The 26,051-nt window shown below is 34.5% G+C and overlaps 3 protein-coding genes and 1 pseudogene across 4 annotated transcripts; 1 reads left to right on the forward strand and 3 right to left on the reverse strand.

Annotated features, from left to right (window-relative positions):
* Positions 1 to 540: 540 nt before the first annotated feature.
* Positions 541 to 3,772, reverse strand: LOC114394981 (annotated as a pseudogene).
* On the forward strand, positions 3,589 to 14,697 carry LOC114421078 (clathrin heavy chain 2-like). 2 transcript variants are annotated; one of them, XM_028386873.1, is made up of 30 exons: positions 3,589 to 3,812; positions 3,917 to 4,121; positions 4,215 to 4,303; positions 4,406 to 4,484; positions 4,631 to 4,758; positions 5,865 to 5,963; positions 6,052 to 6,160; positions 6,459 to 6,538; positions 6,613 to 6,840; positions 6,927 to 6,992; positions 7,577 to 7,693; positions 7,848 to 8,045; positions 8,242 to 8,358; positions 8,477 to 8,536; positions 8,845 to 8,931; positions 9,251 to 9,334; positions 9,438 to 9,572; positions 9,655 to 9,717; positions 9,814 to 9,918; positions 10,021 to 10,133; positions 10,247 to 10,499; positions 10,620 to 10,756; positions 10,827 to 11,105; positions 11,204 to 12,206; positions 12,444 to 12,929; positions 13,054 to 13,224; positions 13,343 to 13,528; positions 13,721 to 13,843; positions 13,931 to 14,041; positions 14,122 to 14,277. In XM_028386873.1, the coding sequence occupies exons 1-30, from the start codon at positions 3,771 to 3,773 to the stop codon at positions 14,275 to 14,277; spliced, it is 5,109 nt and encodes a 1,702-aa protein (XP_028242674.1). In that variant the 5' UTR covers positions 3,589 to 3,770. The 2 variants fall into 2 exon arrangements, with proteins under 2 accessions (XP_028242674.1, XP_028242666.1); XM_028386865.1 differs by having other exon boundaries at positions 9,655 to 9,918; positions 14,122 to 14,697.
* A 691-nt stretch (positions 14,698 to 15,388) lies between these two features.
* LOC114421088 (cytochrome P450 71D8-like) lies at positions 15,389 to 17,868 on the reverse strand. The gene is made up of 2 exons (XM_028386884.1): positions 16,915 to 17,868; positions 15,389 to 16,209 (listed from the first exon to the last, which is right to left on the reverse strand). The coding sequence occupies exons 1-2, from the start codon at positions 17,821 to 17,823 to the stop codon at positions 15,598 to 15,600; spliced, it is 1,521 nt and encodes a 506-aa protein (XP_028242685.1). The 5' UTR covers positions 17,824 to 17,868; the 3' UTR covers positions 15,389 to 15,597.
* Positions 17,869 to 22,495: 4,627 nt separating this feature from the next.
* Positions 22,496 to 24,583, reverse strand: LOC114421098 (cytochrome P450 71D8-like). The gene is made up of 2 exons (XM_028386895.1): positions 23,621 to 24,583; positions 22,496 to 23,324 (listed from the first exon to the last, which is right to left on the reverse strand). The coding sequence occupies exons 1-2, from the start codon at positions 24,527 to 24,529 to the stop codon at positions 22,713 to 22,715; spliced, it is 1,521 nt and encodes a 506-aa protein (XP_028242696.1). The 5' UTR covers positions 24,530 to 24,583; the 3' UTR covers positions 22,496 to 22,712.
* Between the last annotated feature and the right edge of the window lie 1,468 nt (positions 24,584 to 26,051).

Below are 26,051 nucleotides of genomic sequence, written 5' to 3' on the forward strand. Positions count from 1 at the left end.
GCCGTTCTTGCACCCTTTTCTTTGAGTACCTTTTCAATGCATCTCTTGTTTATTCATAACTGAAATTTGTAACCAACTACTTTCGTAAGAAAAATAAAAAGAATTGAAAGCTGCAACAAGTTAACCCATAACGATTAAAAAATTGATAACTATGAGATGCCCTGCAAATTGCATAAGTCAGCAACTGACTGAATGTAGCTCTCCACACGCTAACTAGAGCTTCATTAATTTTGTGATTAAGCAAAGCCAAGCATGACTTCTAGCTCTTGATTAAGTGGATACACCGAAGCATTTGGTAGCCATAAGAACAATAGCTCATTTCTGAGTATCAATCAACTCACGTCCTAGCCAACAACAATTTTTCAGAACTCTACTAAATATAGAAACTTAAACCTTTGCACCCAGCCTCCCTGTCTAAAAAAATTCCCACCACTATGGGTATTGTTTTCAAGGTTTTAAGTTACGGTGATTGCAGTCATCACAATCCTTGATAGTGCAGAAAAATGCAGACTAACGCGACCACTGTTGTGGTCCTGGCAATAAGTGAAATTGTAAACCGTTTTTTAAAACCTTGATTGTTTTTCACTTGTAATAATGTGTGCTGAGATTTCATGCATGAAGAAATCCATACCTATTGTATAGAGAACTATGGATTACTCTAACCCTCATTTTAAGCAGAAGAATTTGAATAAATATTATAAATTCTTGTGAGATCTGCAGAGCTGACAGTCCATACATGACCCTGCAATGCAAGTGGAAGGACAGTATTTATTTCCTCATAACTTTCTTCCACTGCAGCAGCCTCTCTTCGTCTTCCCTCTTTCCATAGGCTCTTTACTAGCAACTCTTTGGTGGCAGAGTCAGGCACCAAACCTGAATTCTTCATGTCTTCAAATAGTCTACATGCTAGTGCAGCTCTTTCTGACTTGCAATAACCTTGGATTAATACCTTAAACAAATAAGCATCTGGCTCTAAACCGCTCTGCCTAACCATTGCAAAGAGCTTCTGCACTGTTTTTATATCTCCAAGCTGTGAAAAATATTGCATTAGGCCTGAAAATGTCTGGATATCTGGGCAAATACCATTTAAAATCATGTCATCAAGCATATCCAGGGCATCAGAATTTCTTCCACACTTTGTCAATGTTCTTAGAAGAGAGGAATACAGAAGCATCAAGTTAACATTTGATATAGGACCGCAAAGTATTCTATCATCATTAAAAACCTTCAGAGCAGCATCAGCATTTTTAGAAATCCCATAAAAGTCAATGATCAGCCTGATGGTGCTGAATGGCAGTCTCATTCCCTCCATTCTGGATCTTGGAAATGAGTCTATCAACCAAGTCAGTATGTCCATGGCGTGCTAGAAGGGTCATGATTCTTTGTACCGTGTATATGTCATGAGTAAATCCTCCTTGATTGCCAACCCAACAGAAGAAACTCCATGCAGCTTCTGGAGTTTTGAAAATTCTAAGCATCTTGCAAACCAGCCTTGTTGTCTACACAAAGTTTGCATTCTCTAGTGCTGCTACCTCATCAGGACTCCAATTCCGCAAGGCACTGGCCAAAGCCCGTGGGTCCATCCACGGTTTTAAATGAATTCCATCAACATGATCACATTGACAAGCATCACTTATATTCTCATCTTTGCCCTCCTTCTCATTTTCATCCTCATCCTCATCACCATTATCAATAGAATAACTTACACTCCTGACTCTCGCATCCGGCAAAATTCCTCTCAATAATCGCTCCTTGCCTTCAAGAACTCCTTCCTCCTTCATCTGCTGCAGCAACAGACCCATACCTCTACTAGGCAATATTCCATCAACCAGCATTTCCTCAACTAAAATTCTCACTTCATCAAACTGTTTGCTACCTACAAAACCCTCAAGCAGAACGGAGTACTGCTTCAAGGTGCGTTTGATCCTCATTGAAGGCAACAGGTTAAAAGCCTCCAATGCCTCTGATAACTTCCGCGACTTCACAAGGTGCTCGATTATCACTGTATAGCTTCTGCAATTCGGAAGAGACCCTTCATCAATCATTCTGTGAAAAACTCGAACAGCCTCAAAGTCCTTTCCCATTTGAGCATAAAGAGTCATAACAATGCTATAAGATTCAGTACACAGATGGTCATTCTCGAGTGCATACTGTTCCCACACCTGAAGAACAGTATCAAGGTCCCTAGCTGCAGCATGCCACTGCATGAGATTCATGAAACTGATCTGAACAGAGCCGAACCGGTTAGCTCGGATATCATCAACGAGAGATTTGAGCTCAGAGCTTCGACCAGACTTGGCAAGAACAAGAACAGTGGCAAGTGCATGGAGCGTATGGTGGGTGTGGGAAAAATGGGAACTTTTTTCAAGGGCATGGACAAGGGAGAGAGCGGAATCAGCAGAAGGAGCAGAGCGAAGTGCATGACTGACCACGAAAGAGTCCAAAAGACGGTGGTTTATGAGAGAGGGAAGGGAGGAGTTGGGGGTGTTGGAGCGTAGAGTGAGTCTAATGGAGTCAATGAGCTTTGCACGGTGGAGGCAGTGAGAAACTTTGGTGGGAAATTGTTCGCGGCGACGAGCATAGGAACGAGCTTGCACTTGCAAGGTTAACCCGTTTAACAGCCTCGCGAAAGAACTGCCTCAAGTGCATCCGCATTCAACACTACCGAGGTACAGTTCGTGATTGAGAAACCGTTTTTATTCTGTGTTGGGTGACGCAATTAATCAAACATATGGTGTGCGTGCTATTGCTTGTATGAGCGGGAGGACCCAGGGCAGTGAATAAAGCACAAACTAGATGCCTAGATGGGATACAGTTGGCTCAAATATTTCGTTTGCCAAAATACATTGCACATAATGATTAATATTTGGTTATTTTTTCATAACTACGAATCAAAACAAAACATTGTGAAGTTTTTTGGAAAAGTAAATTCAAAATTATTTTTTTGATAATTCCAGATTAATCAATCCAAAAAATTAGTTGGGGGACACATAGATCCTCCTCCTGGTTATTTTAGAGGCTTAAATACATCTATAATCTCATATTTTGTTAAATACCTAATTTTAGCTTTCTATTTTAAAAACTTAATTTTGATCTAATTTTTAATTTTAGCTATAGTTATTTTTTACATTTTAATTAATGAAATTATTTATAAATATGTAAAATCTAGGATTCAATTGGATTAAAATAAAAAATATATAATTAAAATTAAAGATCCAATTAAAATTGTAATTTTTTAAAAATAAAATTACTTTTTTTTGTATTATTGTAAAATAAAAGATTAAAATTAATTTTTTTAAGAAGAGAAATAAAATTAAATATTTTATATGATTAAATAGTTATTTTTATTTTTAAATGGATAATTTCTAAAAGATAAAAATTAAAAATTTAATTTTAAAAAAGATAAAAAATACAATAAATTTATCCTATGGTTAAAAAAATAACATAAGACACGAATTTGAATTTGTCAAATAAAATGATTGGAAACTTTTTACAGGTTATTTTGTTGACAATGACAGACGAGGATAACTTTATGGCACTCTTTATATTAAATTTTGTAACGAATGTACCCTCGAAAGTAGACAGAGAAGAAAATAAGATCTTGCATACATTATCAACGCGCATTTGAATGAAATAACTTTTTTAGAAAGGATCCTTTAATTTTTTCTAAGCACTCTTCTTCTCTCGTTCTTGGCCTTCTCTGCTGCTACTTCAGATCTCGCAGCGCAACACTAACACTCCAATTCCCCTCCGATTCATCCCCGCTCACCATGGCCGCGAACGCCCCCATCATCATGCGCGAAGCCTTAACGGTCCGCATTTCGCCACTCTCTCGTCGTTTTCCCCGCAATGCCTTGCCGCATTGCCCATTCTCTCGTCGTTTTCTGACTCTCCGATACGCTCTTCGTTTTTGCAGTTGGCAAGTGTCGGAATCAACCCGCAATTCATCACTTTCACGCACGTCACCATGGAATCGGACAAGTACATTTGCGTCAGGGAAACCGCGCCGCAGAACAGCGTCGTCATGATCGACATGACCATGCCAATGCAGCCTCTCCGGCGCCCTATCACCGCCGATTCCGCGCTCATGAACCCTAACACCAGAATTCTCGCGCTTAAAGGTAACCAACCATTGGCGCCTTCGATTGATTGCGTTATATGATTCCAATTCGATCACCCAATGTTTTGTTTTGTTTTGTTTCTTCTCCGTGCAGCTCATGTTCCAGGCAGTACTCAGGATCATTTGCAAGTTTTTAACATTGAATCCAAAGCGAAGATGAAATCGTATCAAATGGGCCAACAGGTGAGGTGTTGTAACATTTGTTAATGATGTGATTCCCGGATAATGTGTTTGTCTATCGTTATTAATTGATTAATTGGTTGTGATGTGCGCTATTTCCTTTAGGTTGTGTTTTGGAAGTGGATAACCCCAAAGACACTAGGCATAGTGACTCAGTCATCTGTGTATCATTGGTCAATTGAAGGTAAAGCTAAGATGTATTGTTTTGTTGCTTTCTACTTTCTTTCTATAAGTTTGACTGTGGCTCATGTTATGCTCTATTATGTGTGTTCTATTGATGGGACTTTTCTGAGTAGTGAGTTTAATGTTTTTACCGTTTCTCTTATCTAGGTGATGGTGAGCCAGTGAAGGTGTTTGACCGAACAGCTAATTTGGCGAATAATCAGATTATCAACTATCGTTGTGATCCTACTGAAAAGTGGTTGGTTTTGATTGGAATTGCCCCCGGTTCTTCTGATGTATGTATTTCCTTTCCAATAGCTACTTTGAGGCCTTGCACTTGGAGTTATTGGCAAAGAGCAATTCCCCTTGTTTTATTCTTGTGTTTGTGTTCTGTTACTAATAAGTTGCAAAATTTGTCAATCTTATATCATGGGTTGATTGTGACCATTTGAGGAGGACATTACAATAGTTTCTTGGAAAATAGTCAATTACTGGTATCTTTTTACAGCCATTTGTGTAGACATTTTACAAATTATGATGTTGTAACTAGGGATGCAAAATGGAAGGTTTGGGTAATTTTTTTTTTTTTTAAATCGGATTATAATGGATGCGTCATAACAATCCATTAATCGATTCTTGATTTTTAGAAAATGTATGTAAAATCCAATCCATTCACGACACATTTAATAAATCTTCCAATCTGTCTATTTAAAATATATTATATTAAAAATTTATTTATAAAACCTACCAAAGAAAATTGTTATTTATAAAACTTTTGTTTCTATCTTCTGGAATTCTGTTATTTTCCCCTTGAGTTTTCCTGTTAAGTAAAGCTTAGGCTGCTTAGTTTGCAAAATTTTTTAATTGAAATGCAGTATGAATTGAATGTGGCACTCACTATAAGTGTTTATAGGACTCCAAAACCTTGTTTTGCACTCACTATGATTGTTTATGCATCTCATGTGATTGGTCTTTCCATTTTGTTGTAACGAAACATTGTTGCTTTGTTTTATGAGAGTCAGAATATGTTTATGATTAGAATAAGTTTAACACTAAAAAACATAAAGGATAAGGAATGTGTGTTTGTGTGTATGTGCATGAATGTATTGAGCCACAAAAGGTACTTTTTGACCAATACTCCAATAGTTACATAAACAAATTACATTCTGCCCCTCTTGATTAAGAATTGTATTTGTGGCTACTGATATGGCTCAAATACTGTAACATACTGTAAATTCTGGCCTTGTGCCCATGTTCATTATGAGTTATTTTTAGTAGATTCCAGAAATTTGTACAAATTTGTTAATTTTCTTGCATAAATTAATTGGCTAATTATGTTTTTTTGGGGGTGTGTTAAATTTCCTATTTGTTGGAGTGATGGAATTTTATTTGTTGGTTACAGAGACCACAACTTGTAAAAGGAAATATGCAACTCTTCTCTGTGGATCAGCAGAGGAGCCAGGCTCTTGAAGCACATGCTGCCTCATTTGCCACATTTAGGGTAATTCTGTCTTCTTTGTGATTCATTAATATGGATTTCAGCTGTGTGGCTTGTAGGTTGAATGCTGTTTGATATTTGCTACATGTAGGTTGCTGGTAATGATAAGGATTCAACTCTTATTTGTTTTGCATCAAAGAGCATCAATGCTGGACAGGTTACGTCAAAGATGCATGCCATTGAACTTGGTGCCCAGCCAGGTAAAAGCATGGCTAGATTATCCTTTATCGGCCAGTTGGCACATTCCTACTTAATGGTATAACAAGTTTTTTTCTTTTAAAATCTTAAAAATAAATACTTTTTAATATCTTTTAATTAATTAATGAAAGAGGAGATAATGGGATAATATATACAGTGATTAATGATTAAAATAGGAGATAAAAAACAAAATGTTACTATAGAGCTTCAATAGAGTGTCTGTTGTTCGTAGTATATGTTCTTGCCTCTTACTCATCATTTACTTGCTACCTTCTGGTATATGGTGGCATTGGTTATCAGGCAAGCCATCATTTTCAAAAAAGCAAGCAGATCTCTTCTTCCCTCCAGACTTTGCTGATGACTTTCCTGTATCAATGCAGGTATAAGTGTAAACTTTATGGTTCGTATTCCCAATAAAAATTATGTTGAAAGTTTGACTTGTTTTATTATGCAGATTTCAAATAAGTATGGCTTGATATATGTTATCACAAAACTTGGGCTTTTATTTGTCTATGATCTAGAGACTGCCACTGCAGTTTACAGAAATCGAATCAGTCCCGATCCTATATTTTTGACCACAGAAGCATCTTCAGAAGGGGGCTTTTATGCTATAAATAGACGTGGCCAGGTGTTGCTCGCTACTGTGAATGAAGCAACCATTGTACCTTTTGTTAGTGGCCAGGTATTTAATGCGTTATACCATGTTTTTGGCTACATGGATATCTTTTTTGGCATTTACTTCTAAATGTTTGTTTGGATACTTTGCAGTTAAATAATTTGGAACTTGCTGTTAGTCTTGCTAAAAGAGGAAACCTCCCTGGTGCAGAAGAATTGGTAACTTGAGCTGCATTTGATAATTTTGTACTTTTATCTGAAGTTTTTGAAGTTTATAAACTTCATGTATTGACTTTTAAAGTGGCTGATGTTCTATTGACAGAGGAATACTTGACTAGAGGATTTATCATTACATGCCTTTTGTCTCAATCGGTTGTAGTTGTCTTGAAAGCATCTCAGCTGTGTCATCTAGAGTAGAGCAATTATCAGCAAGACAATTAGCACAAGAGTGCAAGAAAATGATGAAAAATATATTATTTATTTCAGTAGCATCTGCTTGTATATTTGTTTTTATTTTTTGACAGAGAATACCAGAATGAACAGGTCACAGTTTGTAAACTATAATTTCTTGATGCCTGAGAGAATCTTGATCAGAAGTATGCGCAAAGAAGTATACTGTTTGCGTGAAATATGTGCACGGCAACATAGATCAGTAACTTGAATTGTTTTGACATAAAATTTTCCCCAGCCATCATTTTTTTTTCTTCCTAGTTGATTAATCTGTGGGAAGCATGGGTTTTCTTTTCAGGTTGTTATGTTTCTTTTTGTACCTATAGTTATTGTTATGTTTCTTTTTTTCTCAGGTTGTTAAGCGTTTTCAAGAATTATTTGCTCAGACCAAGTATAAGGAAGCTGCAGAGCTTGCTGCACAATCGCCACAAGGAGTACTTCGTACTCCTGACACTGTTGCTAAATTTCAGGTATTTACGCATCACACATACTGATCCATTCATATTTCTTGGTCTTGGTAAGTCAATGCATTCAATTTAGGGTGTGCCTAATGACTACCACATTAATATGTTAATATGCTGTCTATCTCAAGTTCTTGAGTTGCCTTTGTTCATTTGCTTTCAGAGTGTACCTGTGCAAGCTGGGCAAACACCACCGCTGTTGCAATACTTTGGAACTCTGTTAACCATGGGAAAACTGAATGCTTTTGAGTCACTGGAACTTTCACGGCTTGTTGTAAATCAGAACAAAAAGAATCTCTTAGAAAATTGGCTAGCAGAGGATAAACTTGAATGCAGTGAGGAGCTAGGTGACCTTGTGAAGGTCCTGACAGAAATTTAAATTGTTTTATCTTTTTCATATGAACTTATTTATTAGTTTTATTTCATGGACAGTTTGGGTGTTTGGGGAAGGAAAATCCAAATTCCTTTTAATGGAACTCATTCTCTGTTCCCTGATTTGTGTTTTGCACTTCTATCCTTTATTTTCCCAATTTTTATGAGGCTTGCAAATAATGTAGACAGTGGATAATGACCTTGCATTGAAAATTTATATCAAAGCTAGAGCCACACCGAAAGTTGTTGCAGCTTTTGCAGAGAGGAGGGAATTTGATAAGATCCTGATATATTCTAAGCAGGTATTTTGTTTTAGTTTAGTAGAATCATAAAAATGCTGGTGTTGTGATTAAATGTTTTTAAATTTGTTTTTTTTAATACTATCAGTCTGATGCATTCTTTTCTTTTCCTTTGATGAAGGTTGGATACACACCTGATTATATGTTCCTTCTTCAAACAATTTTACGAACTGACCCCCAGGTGAGAAGGTCTTTTCTGAACAAATGTTTAATTCAATTACGCTTTATCTGAGTTGCTTCACCTTCAAAATGCACTTATTTTTGTTCTGAAGTCTGAGCATACCATAGCTTGCTTAAAATAGCATCACCTCATGAATGGAAGTTAAATGCATCCAATTGGAAATGGTTTCCTCATGTTTATGTTGCTTTCGTTTTAAGAATATCTATATATTCTATTCTCTGAAATCTGATTTGTTTAATTTTTTTAGCATCCAAGTTGATTTTTTTTTGGTTTATGTATAGCATAATTTAATACTTTCTTGATTGCAGGGTGCTGTAAATTTTGCTCTGATGATGTCTCAAATGGAAGGAGGATGCCCCATTGACTACAACACCATAACAGATCTCTTTCTTCAGGTTTATTTGCAGTTTACCCTAGTAACTTCATATTTGGTTCATTGTGTTCTCTTATAATTATTATTCAGTTGTAATTTTAAAATACAATCTTGTTTTCCTTTTATCCCACTGCATTCCTTCTGCACCTTTTTGAAAATTTAAAATGAAAAAAAATGATTTTTGAAAATTTAAAACGAAAAATAATAATTATAAGAATACAAACCTTTCTTTCTTAAAACTGGTTTTGATAAGGTTTTTTTTATAACTATCTTGCTTACACTTTTTTTGGTTATTTGTGAACTGGAATTCTTGTTTATATATTTCTTATGTTACTTTTCAGAGGAATTTGATCCGTGAGGCAACAGCCTTTTTGTTGGATGTACTGAAGCCAAATCTTCCTGAACATGGATATCTTCAAACAAAGGTTCTTTTTATTTTCTGTGCCATTATCTCTGTCCCTGAACTGAATCAGATGGTGATATATTTAGATTTTTTTCAAATCTCAATTTTCCATGTTTTATTTTTAGGTTCTGGAAATTAATCTTGTGACCTTTCCAAATGTTGCTGATGCTATATTGGCCAATGGCATGTTCAGTCATTATGATCGCCCACGTATTGGACAACTATGTGAAAAGGCTGGCCTGTTCATACGGGCTCTTCAGGTTCTTTGCTTCTTAAGTTCTGATGACAGTATAATGATCTCTTGTTAGAATATTTCTTGAACCGTGTCTGTATATTGTGCAGCATTATACTGAGTTGCCTGACATCAAACGTGTCATTGTGAATACACATGCCATTGAGCCACAGGTTTTGATTGCAACTGCTCAAATGACAATCTATTATATATATATATATATATATATATATATTGTATTCTTACAATATGATTATAATGTATTTCAGGGTTTAGTTGAGTTCTTTGGAACCCTTTCTCGAGAATGGGCACTTGAGTGTATGAAAGATCTTTTACTTGTCAATCTTAGGGGCAATCTTCAAATAATTGTGCAGGTACTGTTTCTGTATAATGTTGCCATAAGATTCATGTTCTATTTTATTTTTTGAATTCCACAATTCATCTATAAGAGAATCTTACTAATACATGATTTACAGACTGCTAAGGAATATTCTGAGCAGTTGGGTGTTGATGCATGCATTAAACTCTTTGAACAATTCAAATCCTATGAAGGATTATACTTTTTCTTGGGTGCATACTTGAGCTCCAGGTATTTCTTTCTTATTGGAGAGTGAACATGACCTCAGTTCACTAGTTGGTCTGCTTCACTGTTTTTTTTTTCTTTCAATTTTTGTAATTTTTTTTTTGTTCTGTCTTGTAAAGTGAGGATCCTGATATTCACTTCAAGTACATTGAGGCCGCTGCTAAAACTGGGCAAATTAAGGAGGTAGAGCGCGTTACTAGAGAATCAAACTTTTATGATGCGGAGAAGACAAAGAATTTTCTTATGGAGGCCAAGCTTCCAGATGCACGTCCATTGATTAATGTGTGTGATCGTTTTGGCTTTGTTCCGGATCTCACCCATTATCTTTATACTAGCAACATGCTTCGCTATATTGAAGGTTATGTTCAAAAGGTAACTTTGTTTTCAGGGTTTGTGTTTGATTTTGTGATCCTTGTAGCATATGGGTGTGCTTCAAATCATTCTTGGAAAGTTTTAAAACTGTGACCTAAACTTTGAACTTCTGGCTTTTAGGTCAATCCTGGAAACGCTCCTCTAGTAGTAGGGCAGTTGTTAGATGATGAATGCCCTGAAGATTTTATTAAAGGTCTTATACTTTCAGTTCGTTCTCTCCTGCCAGTTGAGCCTTTAGTTGAAGAATGTGAGAAGAGGTGCGTCTCTCTATCTTTCATCTCCACTATCATTGCCATGTTCATTTCTCATTTAATTTTTTATGCATAGGAATCGTCTCCGCTTGCTCACTCAATTCTTGGAGCATCTTGTAAGTGAAGGAAGCCAGGATGTACATGTACATAATGCCCTGGGTAAAATCATTATTGACAGCAACAACAATCCTGAGCATTTTCTCACAACCAACCCATACTACGATTCTCGCGTTGTCGGTAAATATTGTGAAAAGCGGGATCCGACCCTTGCTGTTGTTGCTTACCGAAGAGGGCAATGTGATGATGAGCTTGTTAATGTTACTAATAAAAATTCCTTGTTCAAACTTCAAGCAAGGTGTGTACTGTGAGCTTCAGCAGGAAGTTGTCATTGTATTTCATATTTTTATAATGCTAGTCTGAGACACTCATGTTATTTTCTAATGTTTGTGTCAGATATGTTGTCGAAAGGATGGACTCCGACCTCTGGGAGAAAGTTCTTAATCCTGAGAATGAGTTTAGACGACTGTTGATTGATCAAGTGGTGTCTACTGCTTTGCCTGAAAGCAAGAGTCCTGATCAAGTTTCAGCTGCGGTGAAAGCTTTTATGACTGCTGATCTTCCTCACGAGTTGATTGAGCTTCTTGAAAAGATTGTACTACAAAATTCTGCTTTTAGTGGAAACTTCAATCTGCAAAATTTGCTGATCCTTACTGCAGTCAAGGCAGATCCTTCTAGAGTTATGGATTACATAAATAGGTTGGACAACTTTGACGGGCCTGCAGTAGGGGAGGTGGCTGTGGAAGCACAACTATATGAAGAGGCATTTTCTATTTTCAAGAAATTTAATTTGAATGTTCAGGCTGTTAATGTCCTGCTGGATAACCTTCAGACTATTGATCGTGCTGTGGAGTTTGCTTTCCGGGTTGAAGAAGATGCTGTTTGGAGCCAGGTGGCTAAAGCACAACTTAGAGAAGGCTTAGTGAGTGATGCAATTGAGTCATTCATTCGTGCAGATGATTCAACTCATTTCTTAGAGGTTATAAAGGCTGCTGAAGATGCAGATGTATACCATGACCTGGTAAAGTATCTTCTCATGGTTAGGCAGAATACCAAAGAGCCCAAGGTGGACAGTGAGCTCATCTATGCTTATGCTAAGATTGAACACCTTGGAGAAATTGAAGAATTTATACTGATGCCAAATGTTGCCAATTTACCAAATGTTGGAGACCGCTTGTATGATGAGGCTTTGTATGAGGCTGCCAAAATTATATTTGCTTTTATTTCTAACTGGGCTAAGTTGGCAGTCACATTGGTGAAGCTTAAACAGTTCCAAGGTGCTGTTGATGCTGCCAGGAAAGCAAATAGTTCAAAAACATGGAAGGAAGTTTGTTTCGCCTGTGTCGATGCTGAGGAATTCCGCTTAGCTCAGATTTGTGGTCTCAATGTCATCATTCAGGTGACACCATTTTCTAGTTTGTATTTTAACATGTGGAATTTGTACTTGCAGGAATGATTGCCCCCTCCTCACTCCAAAATTACTACACAAATCTTCCCATGTTGGAAATCCTTTAAATGCAAGTTAAAGGATGTAGCTAGTAGCAAAATACTAAAAACAAGTGACAGAAAAACTTTTGATTGCTTTGTCTAACCTTTTGACCTTGTCTGAATACTTACTATCTGTTTTATATTGAAGGTGGATGATTTGGAGGAGGTTAGCGAGTACTATCAGAACAGAGGATGCTTCAATGAACTCATATCTCTAATGGAGAGTGGGTTAGGATTGGAGCGTGCACATATGGGTATCTTTACTGAGTTGGGAGTTCTGTATGCAAGATATCGTCCTGAGAAGCTAATGGAACACATTAAGTTGTTCTCAACTCGGCTTAATATTCCAAAGCTTATTCGAGCATGTGATGAACAACAGCATTGGAAAGAACTTACATACCTATACATCCAATATGATGAGTTTGATAATGCTGCAACCACCGTAATGAATCACTCTCCAGAAGCATGGGACCACATGCAATTCAAAGATGTGATAGTTAAAGTTGCAAGTGTGGAGCTGTACTATAAGGCTGTTCACTTCTACTTCAAAGAGCATCCAGATGTAATAAATGATATGCTAAATGTGATTGCTCTTCGTGTGGACCATACTCGTGTAGTAGATATAATGCGGAAGGTCTGCAATTTCATACCCTATTGCCAAATGACTACAGTTTCAATCTTATTTGGAGAGATAATTTGCTGGTTTCAAATGCTATTCTGTAATAGTATTGTTTGTTGCTTGGATTTTTTATTTTCAGGCTGGCCACCTTAGATTAGTTAAGCCGTACATGGTTGCAGTTCAAAGCAACAATGTGTCCGCTGTCAATGAAGCTTTGAATGAAATTTATGTTGAGGAAGAAGACTACGACAGACTCCGAGAATCAATAGATTTGCATGACAACTTTGATCAGATAGGTCTTGCACAGAAGGTGAATCTCGGTTATCTTTTGTCTTATTTTGACAATTAGCAAAATCTGAGATCAGGAAGTTATGGAAAATTTAAAATGTTTGAATTATTATTGATTGGCTTCAACAATACATGAGCAGATTGAGAAGCATGAACTTCTTGAGATGAGGCGTGTAGCTGCCTACATTTACAAGAAAGCAGGAAGATGGAAGCAATCCATTGCTTTGTCAAAGAAAGACAATCTTTACAAGGACTGTATGGAAACATGCTCTCAATCTGGTGACCGTGAACTTTCAGAAGATTTGCTTATCTACTTTATTGAGCAGGTGTTTATTTTCTTGTCCTTTTCCTTAAGATATCAAACTCCAGTATTCGTAAATTAGATACTAACTAGGTTAGACCTTTTGGCATAGTGCAGTGACCCTGCTTCACTTAGAAATTATTTTGCTGCTTTCTTTCTTCACCTCCAGTGCTGGTTCTTTTCTTTTAATTAACAAAGGGATTATATTGATTTGCAGGGAAAGAAAGAGTGTTTTGCATCATGCCTCTTTGTCTGTTATGATATTATACGGCCAGATGTTGCTCTTGAGCTATCTTGGATGAACAATATGATTGATTTTGCTTTTCCATATCTCTTACAGGTATGTATTTGTTTGTGGTTATATTTATCAACAGATGAAATATATTCTTTTTTTGCTAAAAATTTTGAAATGTTTTTTTGTTTGAAGTTTATTCGAGAGTATACAGGCAAGGTAGATGAGCTTATCAAGGACAAAATTGAAGCACAAAATGAGGAGAAAGCTAAGGAAAAGGAGGAGAAGGAAGTACTTGCTCAGCAGGTACCCTTTTTCAAATCTCCTTTTACAAGACAGTTATATTGTTTGATTATTAAATTAACAATGTTTCCAATGATCTACAGAATATGTATGCCCAGTTGCTACCGCTTGCTTTGCCAGCACCTCCTATGCAAGGAATGGGGGGAGGCTATGCCCCTTCCCCACCACTACCTATGGGTGGAATGGGGATGCCACCAATGCCTCCTTTTGGTATGCCTCCAATGGATGGGGGCTACTGATCTCCCTATTTACTGGTGAAACTTGATAGTTTAGCATCTCTCATTTTTTGCTTTCAAGGTGACTATCTTAAGGTTAAAGAGTTTGACGTGGTGGCACCAAGCATCAGTCTTCTAGTCTGTTACTACTTTCCAATGATTGCGGTTTTTTTCAATGAAAGTTTTCCGAGTCATGTATTTTGTTTGTTCTTTCTTTTTGGATTGTTTGATCATTCTTGTGAGAGCCAAGATGGCCAAATGATCCTGCTTGTATCTTTTCGAGGCATTGGCTTGGTTGCAGCCGTATAGTTTATTTTCTCTAATTATTATTTGTTTCCATAGCTGTGAAGTCATAAATGTTATTACTCTGATTAGGACTTAAAATTCTTGTTCTTTCCTGGTATATAAACTTTCATATAATATTTAAAGTGATCTCTTACTGTATGTTGCTTTCTTTCTTTCTTTCAATGATATTATAGTTAGCCTTAATTTTATTATATTAGCCATTCTACAAGTCTTGAATGTTCTAAATTGTCCGTTTTAGTTTAAGCACTTTAAATATGAAGTTTCGTCATTAAGAAAATTGGCATAATACAAAGGTGGATCCTTTTCTTGTCGATTACATGACAATTCAAACTGGAGTAACGACGATAGCCACATCCTTGGCTTTTGGCGATGTTTGGATGAAGAAAAACTGGGAAGGAAAAAACAAGAGAAGTAGAAGTAGAAGAGAAATATAAAAGAAATAAATTTGGACGATGGATAGTAAGAAGGAAAAAAAAAATAGATTTTTCCTTTTACATTTGTTTGGATAATTAACAGAGAATACAAAAAGTAAATAAATTGTATATGGACCCTTACATTAAAAATCTGGTGCAATCAACCGAAGGAGAATTGCGAGTCGACTAGTATAAACAATTTATTTACATGTTGTACGTGGACGTCACTTATCGTCGGAGATTAGTTTTACTTATGCAAACTGTTTGGTGAATAAATCACCTCCATTTAGCATATATAAACTTTTCCATGAATTTAAATCTGCAAGAAATTATCATATCTTCACTAAAGTCGTAAGGAATTCCGGTAAAACAAAAATTGCTGGAAGAATCTGTAATATCGTTGCTGACCTGATATATAATTCGCGTATAAAGATTGGAAAGAGTAAACCATAAAATTCAGCAAAGATTATTATACACTAGTATAAAAATATAGCTCGGATGGCTAGTTAGATAACCTAGCTTTTAAAACAATAAAGACATGCATATTGCTAGACGCGATTTTAAAACACATTTATTTCCTTAGTAAAAGAAACTTGATTCCTCCAACCATATCAATCGTGCAGTGTCAAAGATCATTAACAATGGGAATCAAACACAACTCGCTTTTCCTTGTAACTGTCAATCCAAAGTTTTCAGACATATCCATATCCTCAGGTTTCATCTCATTTGGAAGTTCCCAATTGAAGTGATAGAGTAATAGAGCGAGTGGAAGCATAATGTTGGCTAAACCAAATGTCATTCCTGGGCACATTCTCCTTCCTGCCCCAAAAGGAAGATACTCAAAGTTATTCCCTTTGAAATCGATAGAACTACCATCGAATCTCTCTGGGACAAACCTCTCAGCATCAGTCCAATATTGGGGATCTCTTCCAATTGCCCACACGTTTATCATGACTTTAGTCTTGACTGGTATTTCATATCCATCAATGATGGTTAGTTCAGAGCATTCTCTAGGGACCAATAAAGGAGAAGGAGCGTGTAACCTTAATGTCTCTTTGATCACCAACTTTAAGTATGTAAGTTTCCCTACATCTGTTTCATGGATTATTTTCAATTCCCTAAATGCTTGTCTTACTTCAGCCTGTGCTTTCTCCCTCACTCTTGGGTTTCTCATCATTTCTGCCATAGCCCATTCAAGTGTTGATGCTGAAGTATCCGTTCCAGCAGTAAATACGTCCTAGTCAAATAATTTTCAAATAGGTTTAATGGTAAAGAAATAAGATTTAGGTTATCTTCAACAAAACTAACAAAATGATAGTTAAAAGTTGAATAATTAACTTGATAAATTATAAAGATTTGATAAAATTAGATGTTGAAATAACTAAAATAATATAAAATAATATAAAATATAATTTATTTAAAAAAAGTAATATAAAAATTTGATAAATATATCAAAGATAAAAATAAAAAAATATAAAAGTTAAGAGTTATAAAATAATATTCTAAAAAACTGTTATTTCAAGTAACATGTAATAAAAAATATTAAAAATAATTAAACTTTCTTTATCGAATAGTCAAACAAATTTGTTAGTTAATAAAAAAATAAAAAATTAATTAAAATATCTTGTGAAACTTAATTTAAATATTGAGTTTGCAAATAAATAAGATTGCTTGAGATGGGTATTTGCTTCAAACACTAATAGTTTGGGAACCCACGTATGCCTCAACATGAATTTTCTAAAAACTTGATTTTATCAATGAATATCTTATTTGATGTTTGTAACTTCTTGATCAAGTCTAGTATGTTGTATGCATAAAGGAGTGCTAAAAAAGGTGATGCAAACAATTTTCTCTATAATTTTGTAACGTGCGAGAAGGGGAGAGCACTGCAATTAAAGAAAAATCGTTTGTTAGAGCATGTAATTTTGCTGCGTATGCTTACCAATATAACAGCTTTGATGTTTGTGGTACTAATTTTGATCTCGAGGTTGTCACTTTGTTGGATTCTCAAAAGAACATCAACAAGATCCTCCTCCTCTAGGTCAACCTTGCCTTCTCGTAGTGCCCTTTCGCGCTTTTCTTGATGCTCTCTGAGAATGTTGTCTGCGATCTTGTCAACCTGCTCATGCATCTTCTCCAATTTGGCCTTCCTTCCATTTATGAGATGAAGTTTCATCGAAGGAAACAAATCGTCAGGTTCAAATCCTCCCCCCGCTAATATCATTTTTTCAAGCACACACAAAAACTCTTCCTGGTCCTTAGATTTGTCGCCAAATGCTACCCTGGAAACAGAAGAACTTACCAAGGAGTAAATTTTACTAGTAAGATTGATTGGTGAACCTTCTGATATTCGAATTGATTCTATAAATTTGGATGTCTCGTCTTCTCTAATATGAGAGAAAGACTGAACTCTCTTGGCACTTAGAAGCTCCGAGACACATATTTTCTTCATTTGTCTCCAATAATCCCCATATGGAGCAAAAACAATATCATTTTGCCCATAGGTCAAAATTTGAGCAGGAAGAAATTGTGGCCTCTGCACAAAAGCAAGATCATGGGTTTTCATTATCTCCTTGGCCATGTTGGGGGAGGATACAACCACGGAAGAAATTTCACCAAGTTGGAGATGCATGAGAGGTCCGTATTTAAGGGCAAGGTCTCGGAGAGTACGATGTGGAAGTGAACCAGCCATTGCTAGTTGATGCAGGTTCCCTATCAGAGGTAGCTTCTTTGGTCCCGGGGGTAGTTTGTGAGAAAGGGTGGTTTTTGGCTTGTAATAATGCTTTGCAAGCAAATGCAACACCAGAGAGAAAAACAAGCTAATAAACAAGAACGACGCTTGAGCTTCCATGGTATTATTGGAGCACTCAACTCTGGTGTTTGTGATTGTTATTGCGGAGTGCTAGTTCTTATTTATATACACATTTAAATTAGCTAGTTATCTAGGATAAATAGTAATTTTTAGTTTTGTGTAATCCATGAGTTATTGTTAATAAAAGAATTTATGTTTGTCAACTTATTACATATTTAAAAATAAAAATAATTATTTATTTAAAATATAATTTATTTTTTATTTTCTCATTTGTTAATCATTATAAATGTAACATTATAATAAATATTTAAAAATAAGAAAATAAATATAAGTTAAAACAAATATAATAATAAATATAATATTGTTTAAAAAGTATATTTGATCTGTTATTCTAAATTTCTCTTGTAATAATGTTAGGTAATGAAAAATTTAAGTCGAGTCTTACTTTTATTTGAATCTCATATTTTGGATAAGATATAGTCACATTAGAAATTTCAAAGTAATAGATAAATTATATTTATTAATCAATATGATGTTTATTATTATGTTTGTTTTAACTTATGTTTGTTTTCTTATTTTTAAGTGTTTATTGTATTGTTATACTTGCAATGATTAAAAAATGTGAGGAAGATGAAAATTAAATTATATTTTAGATAAATAACTATTTTCGTCTCAGAATATGTAAAACATAGACAAATTCGTCCTTGAGTGTGTCACATAGACTCTTTTATTATAATTAATAAACCAAAATTAATGAATAAATGAATTTGTTGTATTTTTTTCACTTTCAATGATTAAATTTTTTTTTTCATTTTTTGAAAACAAATTTAAAAACAAAAATAACTATTAGGCTCATAAAGTCACTCTAGCAAAACTATCTTATACGTATATAGATATTCTAATGTTAGTGCTCATTTTGAACTTACGTTAAAGTAAACAATTTACCCTTGTTAAACTTTAAATATTGGTCACTAACTTTAAAAATGCTTATTCTAAAAAATCTGTTTGGATAAACTTCTTTAAAAATATTTTTAAAAAAAGAAAATAAGAAGAAAAAAGATGAGATGAGTTTTTCCATAAACAAAAATAAGCTCTTCATGAATTAATTTTTAGAAGCTCACTAATATAATTTCTTTAAAAGATAAGATGACATCTACAAATTAATTAATAAAAAATTCATTTTAACTAATGGAGAAACTCATTTTATTTTTTTTTTCTTATTTTTTTCTTCTAAAAATATTTCTAAAAAAGCACCCAAAATCGTTTACTTTCACTCTTTCTAGATATTGCTTAGGTAACATCGATATATATTTTCAAAACCTTGCTCTGGCACTCTATCTACATATTTATATCTATCAATATATCTATATATGAGACGTATTAAGTATATCAATTATTACTTGTTAATCAACGTGGGATATATGTTAGTCAACCTTTCCTTATCAGGGATGTCAATATGTTGGTATCATAGCCGATTCAGTGGCTGAGGTTTGCTGCTCGTGGCTGCCCGTAATCTCCCATATTGGGTCTTATCTGTTTAGCACTTTAGCCTGACAACCACCGTTGCCGTGTAACCATGTATTGTGGACTTATATTGAGGGCATAAGTTTGCCACGTAGAATTGCTGTGTAGTGGGCTTTGCCCCTCTCTTTATTAAAAAAAATTAATTACTCATTTAATTTTGGTAAAATTATAAAGTTGATCTTTTAATTTCAATTTTAATCTCCCTTTAAAATTATTGACGAATTTTATCCTCCTAATTTATCCAATCACTCAATTTTGATCTTCCAATCTAGATTTGGACGTTAATTGTTAAAGAATGTTTATTGATATGTGTCATTTTCTATTTGAATAATGACTGTCACATGTTCTGATTGACCAATGATAACAACAATGTATTCCATTTTTCATGAAGTTGACATCCAATCAGAACATGACATATGACAGTCATTATCCAATGAGAACGTAACACATGACCGTCAATATTTCTTTGTAACATCAACATCCAATTATATATGGATTCGAGAACAAGATTGGATGATTGGATAAAATAAGATGACAAAATTTGTCAATAATTTTAAAGGGAGACCAAAATCGAAATTAAAAATAAATAAGAGGACTAAAAATATAATTTTACCTTTAATTTTTATAATTTTTAAACTTATTTTTTTTAGTTTATATATTTAATAACTGAATTTTTAGTTCCTAAATTTTATATTTTAATTTTTAAAAGGTCTTTTAATGAAGTTAAAAAAAATTAACGACAAAGACCTTATTAATTAATGGAGTTAAACTTTAAGATCTAAAAAATTCATTTATCAAATTTCAGGGATTGAAATATTAACTTATTAATTATAGATGTTAAAAAAGATAAGTTTAGAACTATAAAAACTAAATAGATAATTAAACTTAAAAAAAACATTTGTATCATTTAATACTTGAGTTCGGGACAACTTATTCTTTATCTCAAGCATCTATTATAATGAAATATTTTGCTTTTTAAAAAAATTAGCCTTTTTCATCTTTCTCTCTTTTTTTTAATGTCTTACCAAACTGAATTATCTAAGGCACGGAAAATTCTAAAATTTACCAAGTATAATAGTGAAAATGAGCAATCAACTTTCCTCAATATATTTTTTTTCAGTGGAAATAAAAGACAAGCAATGGAAAGAAAGAACTAAATCTTAGTATGAGAAACACCCCTGGCATCATCGCTCAATAGGTGCTTCATTTGACTAGGACAAGATTCTACAACAACCAAACGAGCCATAGAGGAGGAGCTAGCCTCGGGAGCCAATCCGCACATAAGTTGGCCTCTCGGAAGACATGCCTAAAGTTGAGATTCCACGGGAGAGATTTGAAGTGATTGATTCTCCTGTTTACCGAAGTATAAGGGTGGGTTCTTAAATCATGATTCTGCAGAAGTTGAATTGAAACGAGTGAGTCTGATTCAAAAGTAACATCTCTCTAGCCTTCATTCCAAGCTAACTGTAAATCGTGCATGATTTGCAGTATGCTCAGTGTTGACATTTGTTAAAACACCAATAGGGGAGATATTGCTAATAATATAAATTTGAAAATGAAATATTTCGCAAGTTCTTCACCTAATGCTTTTATCCAAATTAATTCATAAACGAGTTGATATTTAGGAGAGAGCCTGATTGGTTTAATGAATCTTAAGTGTTCGATGTTAGCTCACGACAATAGGATACACCACAATGTTACTAGCTAGAAAGACTTTAGATTTTCATATGTGAACTCATTACTAGAATAACTTTTGATACAAGAATCTTCATATTTGAATTTATCGTCAATTTCATTATATTTGTTTAAAAGTAAATCATTTGATCAAACTATCGGTTTTTATATCAATTATTTAGAAATTAAAGGAGTAAAATCAAAAAAGTAATCTCCTATAAATCACAAGTAAACTTGACACAACATTTCACCTAAAACTTTAAGATTTATGAATTTTGGTTACTTGTATGATGTTCCACTTATATATTATTAGCTATAAAATATTAAAGGAATAAATAAGAAAATATAAGAAATTAATTATAACTAATTTTAATATAATGAAAAGTTTAACTACTTTTCTTAATATATGTGTTATAATTAAATAACATAAAAATAAATAAAAGAAGCAATAAATAAATAGTGTAAAGAGTGAAATGTAGGTCTACAACTTTGGAGCCGTTTTCCTCTTTAAAATAAATTGCAAAGAATTTCTGAATTTGATTTTGGGTTTTTCAAGTTGGTGAAAGGTTTTTGCAGGTCTAAATTCTAACTTCTAACCGTTCGCTTCACCCAGTGGCAAAGTCAGTGTGAGCAAATTATTTTAAAAAATAAAAATTATTATATAAAGACATAAATATTAAAATTATGTGTATCGAGTTAAAAAAAATGCCCAATTGATGAATAAAGCTTAAAATATATAGTGAGCTGAAACGGAATTAAATGTAAGAAAACACTAGTAAATAAAAAACAAAATTTGACAACAGTTAAAAAAAATCGAAAGCAAAAGTTCAAATTATAAAATTGAGGATGCAAAAAAAATAATAACAATAAAGCCCCGTTTAAAAGAGTTTATTAACAAACTCATCTGTACTTATAAGAGTATTTGAAAAGGCTTATAAAAATATATGACGAATTCTTGTAAGATGTTTCGTGCTATTTTAATATGAGCTGTCTTACTGAGCTTATTGCTACAGCTTATGCGGAGCGACTCTCGTAACATCCAAACTTCAAATCCCATCCACAGACAATACGGCGTATCAGTGTTTGTTTTTTTGGTTCCTCCCTCGAAAACTAACTGTTTATTTTTTTCGTTCCCCCTCCAAAATCCAGTTTCGTTTGTTACTCGCCATTTTTTATTCTTCCCCCCCAAAAGTTTTCTTAACTCTTCTCTCAATATAATATATAATGCTTTGTTGATACGTTGAATTTCCAATTGATATGAACAAAGAGAGGGGTCTTGAATTTAGACATGACTCATGATCTCCATAAAAGGTTTCTCTGACCCAAATTAATCAATTTGAGTATAATGCATAGCATAATATATTGCTCTTGGTTTAAAGAAGAAGAAAAAAACGATGACCCATTATGTGCATATTCATTAGAAATGGAATTGATTTTCCAACAGTAATGCACAGCCAAAAATAAAATATGGTATGAATGCGAACTGGATAGCTTAAAGTAATTCCTTTGTTTGACTATTAATGCATTACTATATTATCAGGAACTACAATTTATTTATAATATAAATATTTATATTATATTTGCATTGTGCTAGAATAGCTCCTAAAATCTCTTCAAACCAAGTATAAGAAAAAGGAAATAGTAGTGAAGGATAATCGAAGGCTGAATGTAAAAATAGGTTAGTGGAGTCCAAGAAACTTGATTCCTCCAACCATATCAATCGTGCAGTGTCAAAGATCATTAACAATGGGAATCAAACACAACTCATTTTTCCTTCCAACTGTCAATCCGAAGTTTTCAACCATATCCATATACTCAGGTTTCATCTCATTTGGGAGTTCCCAATTGAAGTGATAGAGTAATAGAGCGAGTGGAAGCATAATGTTGGCTAAACCAAGTGTCATTCCTGGGCACATTCTCCTTCCTGCTCCAAAAGGAAGATACTCAAAGTTATTTCCTTTGAAATCGATAGAGCTACCATCAAACCTCTCTGGGACAAACCTCTCAGCATCAGTCCAATATTGGGGATCTCTTGCAATCGCCCACGCATTTATCATGACTTTAGTCTTGACAGGTATTTCATATCCATCAATGATGGTTCGCTTAGAGCATTCTCTAGGGAGCAATAAAGGAGAAGGAGTGTGTAACCTTAATGTCTCTTTGATCACCAACTTTAAGTATATAAGTTCCTCTACATCTGTTTCATTGATTATTTTCAATTCCCTAAATGCTTGTCTTACTTCAGCCTGTGCTTTCTCCCTCACTCTTGGGTTTCTCATCATTTCTGCCATAGCCCATTCAAGTGTTGATGCTGAAGTATCCGTTCCAGCAGTAAATACGTCCTAGTCAAACAATTTTCAAATAGGTTTAATGGTAAAATGAAGATATCATAAATTTTTGGAGAAAAAGGGGGGACATATATAAAAACAAATGAATCTGTTGGGGATCCATAACAGTATGTTTTCTATTGTTTAGAATTGGTTAAACAAGGTTGCTTAACTTTAAACAATTCTTGTAAGTAACTGCGTTTGAGATGACCTCAAGGAGTGCCAAAAAGATGTCATGCAAACAATTTTCTCCATAATTTTGTAATGTAGGAGATTAGGAGAGTAATATAATGTGTTATTGTTTTGCTTACTAATATTATAGCTTTGATGTTTGTGGTCGTAATTTTGATCTCGAGATTGTCACTTTGTTGGATTCTCAAAAGAACATCAACAAGATCCTCCTCCTCTAGGTCAACCCTGCCTTCTCGTCGTGCCCTTTCACGCTTTTCTTGATGCTCTTTGAGAATGTTATCCACGATCTTGTCAACCTGCTCTTGCATCTTCTCCAATTTGGCCTTCCTTCCATTTATGAGATGAAGTTTCATCGAAGGAAACAAATCGTCAAGTTCAAATCCTGCCCCCACTACTACCAATTCTTTAACCAAAGACACGAACTCTTCTTGGTCCTTACATTTGTTACCAAATGCTACCCTGGAAATAGCAGAACTTACCAAGGAGTAAATTTTATTGGTAAGATTGACTGGTGAACCTTCTGATGTTCGAACTGATTCTATAAATTTGGCTGTCTCGTCTTCTCTAATATCAGAGAAAGACTGAACTCTCTTGGCACTTAGAAGCTCCGACACACATATTTTCTTCATTTGTCTCCAGTAATCGCCATATGGAGCAAAAGCAATATCACTTTGACCATAGGTCAAAATTTGAGCAGGAAGAAATTGTGGCCTCTGCACAAAAGCAAGATCATGGGTTTTCATTATCTCCTTGGCCATGTTGGGGGAGGATACAACCACTGAAGAAATTTCACCAAGTTGGAGATGCATGAGAGGTCCATATTTAAGGGCAAGGTCTCGGAGAGTACGATGTGGAAGTGAACCAGCCATTGCTAGTTGATGCAGGTTCCCTATCAGAGGTAGCTTCTTTGGTCCCGGGGGTAGTTTGTGAGAAAGGGTGGTTTTTGGTTTGTAATAATACTTTGCAAGCCAATGCAATACCCAAAAGAAAAACAAGGTAATAAACATGAAGCATGCTTGAGCTTCCATGGTATTATTGGAGCACTCAACTCTTCGGTGTTTGTAATTATTGCTGAGTGCTGGTTCTTATCTATATAATATTCCATCTAGGAGGACAATGATCTATTTATCCTTTGTTTTCGCCCTAATGATCTATGCGTCCGTTGAATTCTAGCTAATACGTTTGATTTGGTTTTTTGGATTACAAAATTCAACGGATGAGGCATTTTTTAAGATCTTAAATCATACGCTTATTGCAGTATTGACAATTCAACGGATGAGGCATTTTTTAAGATCTTTAATATTATGGCTGATTTTGAACTTACGCAGGGCCGGCACTGAGCATCGTTTAGGAGTGACCCATGGAAGGAAGAGATCAAAAGCTTAATTAAGCAGAAAATATATATATAAAATTGGAGACGGCAAAAGAAGTGGCAATGATCAGGATTCACGACAGCACATAAAGCAAAAGACAAAATACTAGTAAAACAAATAAAAGGGACACAGTAAATAAACAAAAGAATAGACAAAGTAAAACATAAGGGAATTTTTTGTTTAAGAAAATATAAGAGAATACCAAAACCCAAGGAAGATCAGTGAATAACACTCAAACCCGTTGACAGTCACTCGAGCTTCGTCGTGTTCTGCACCTCGAGCCTTCTGGTCCAGATAATGAACAGTGGTGGCACAAATGGGTCTGCCAAAATGAGTGAGGTTGTTTAAGCTGTGGCGATTAAAGTGCTGATGATTTGTTTTTGTCTTTGTTCAAAGTGGCCCCAAAGTCGAGAGAGTCATGGCTTTGGTATTCTTTTGTTGACTGAGTAGAAATATTAATGGTTCTATGGGGGCTCAAAGGAGAAGATAAGATGCATGGCTCATAGTAAGCGTGAGCCTTTGACAGTGAGCGAGAACTACTTACGTTCTAGTAATATTATGCAGCTCATAACTTGGAGTGCCATTTCTAGCTTTGACTTTAATTGGAAGCAGTTTGATATCAAAGGCTTTACCATCTTCACAATTTTTGTTAATGAGTATTTAACTTTCTGCTAATTTCATCTTGTATCTTTTGTAGTGGGAAGGTCTTTTGTACGTGTGTTCAAATTTGTGGTTTATCTTTGACATATAATTAAGGAACTTTTAAGTTTTTTGCTGTTATTTTTATGAGGGCTGATTTTTTTTTTCAGGTTATTTATAAGAATATATAGAGAGAGAGGTATGATAGGTAATATTTGAACATTCTATAGAGGAACAATTTATTATTTTGAACAATTTATTAATTAATATTTCTTTCTTTTATTTCTTCTTTTTTATTACATCATATTATTTATCATACTTTTTTTTATTAATGGTTGTTACTTAATATATAGTTGCTATTTTGTTGTGAATCTTGTTCTTATATAATGAAATAGTAATATAATTAAACAGAAATCAAGATAAAGATGCAAATACATATTGGTGGGACATAAATAAGACAAATAATAATGTAAGGGCATCAATCTTAGAGGCAGAACTTAGAACAAATTTTAATTAATCAATATGAATTCAGGTGGGA

The sequence above is a fragment of the Glycine soja genome, chromosome 1 (genome assembly GCF_004193775.1).
Source record: "Glycine soja cultivar W05 chromosome 1, ASM419377v2, whole genome shotgun sequence".
NCBI classification, from domain to species: domain Eukaryota; kingdom Viridiplantae; phylum Streptophyta; class Magnoliopsida; order Fabales; family Fabaceae; genus Glycine; species Glycine soja.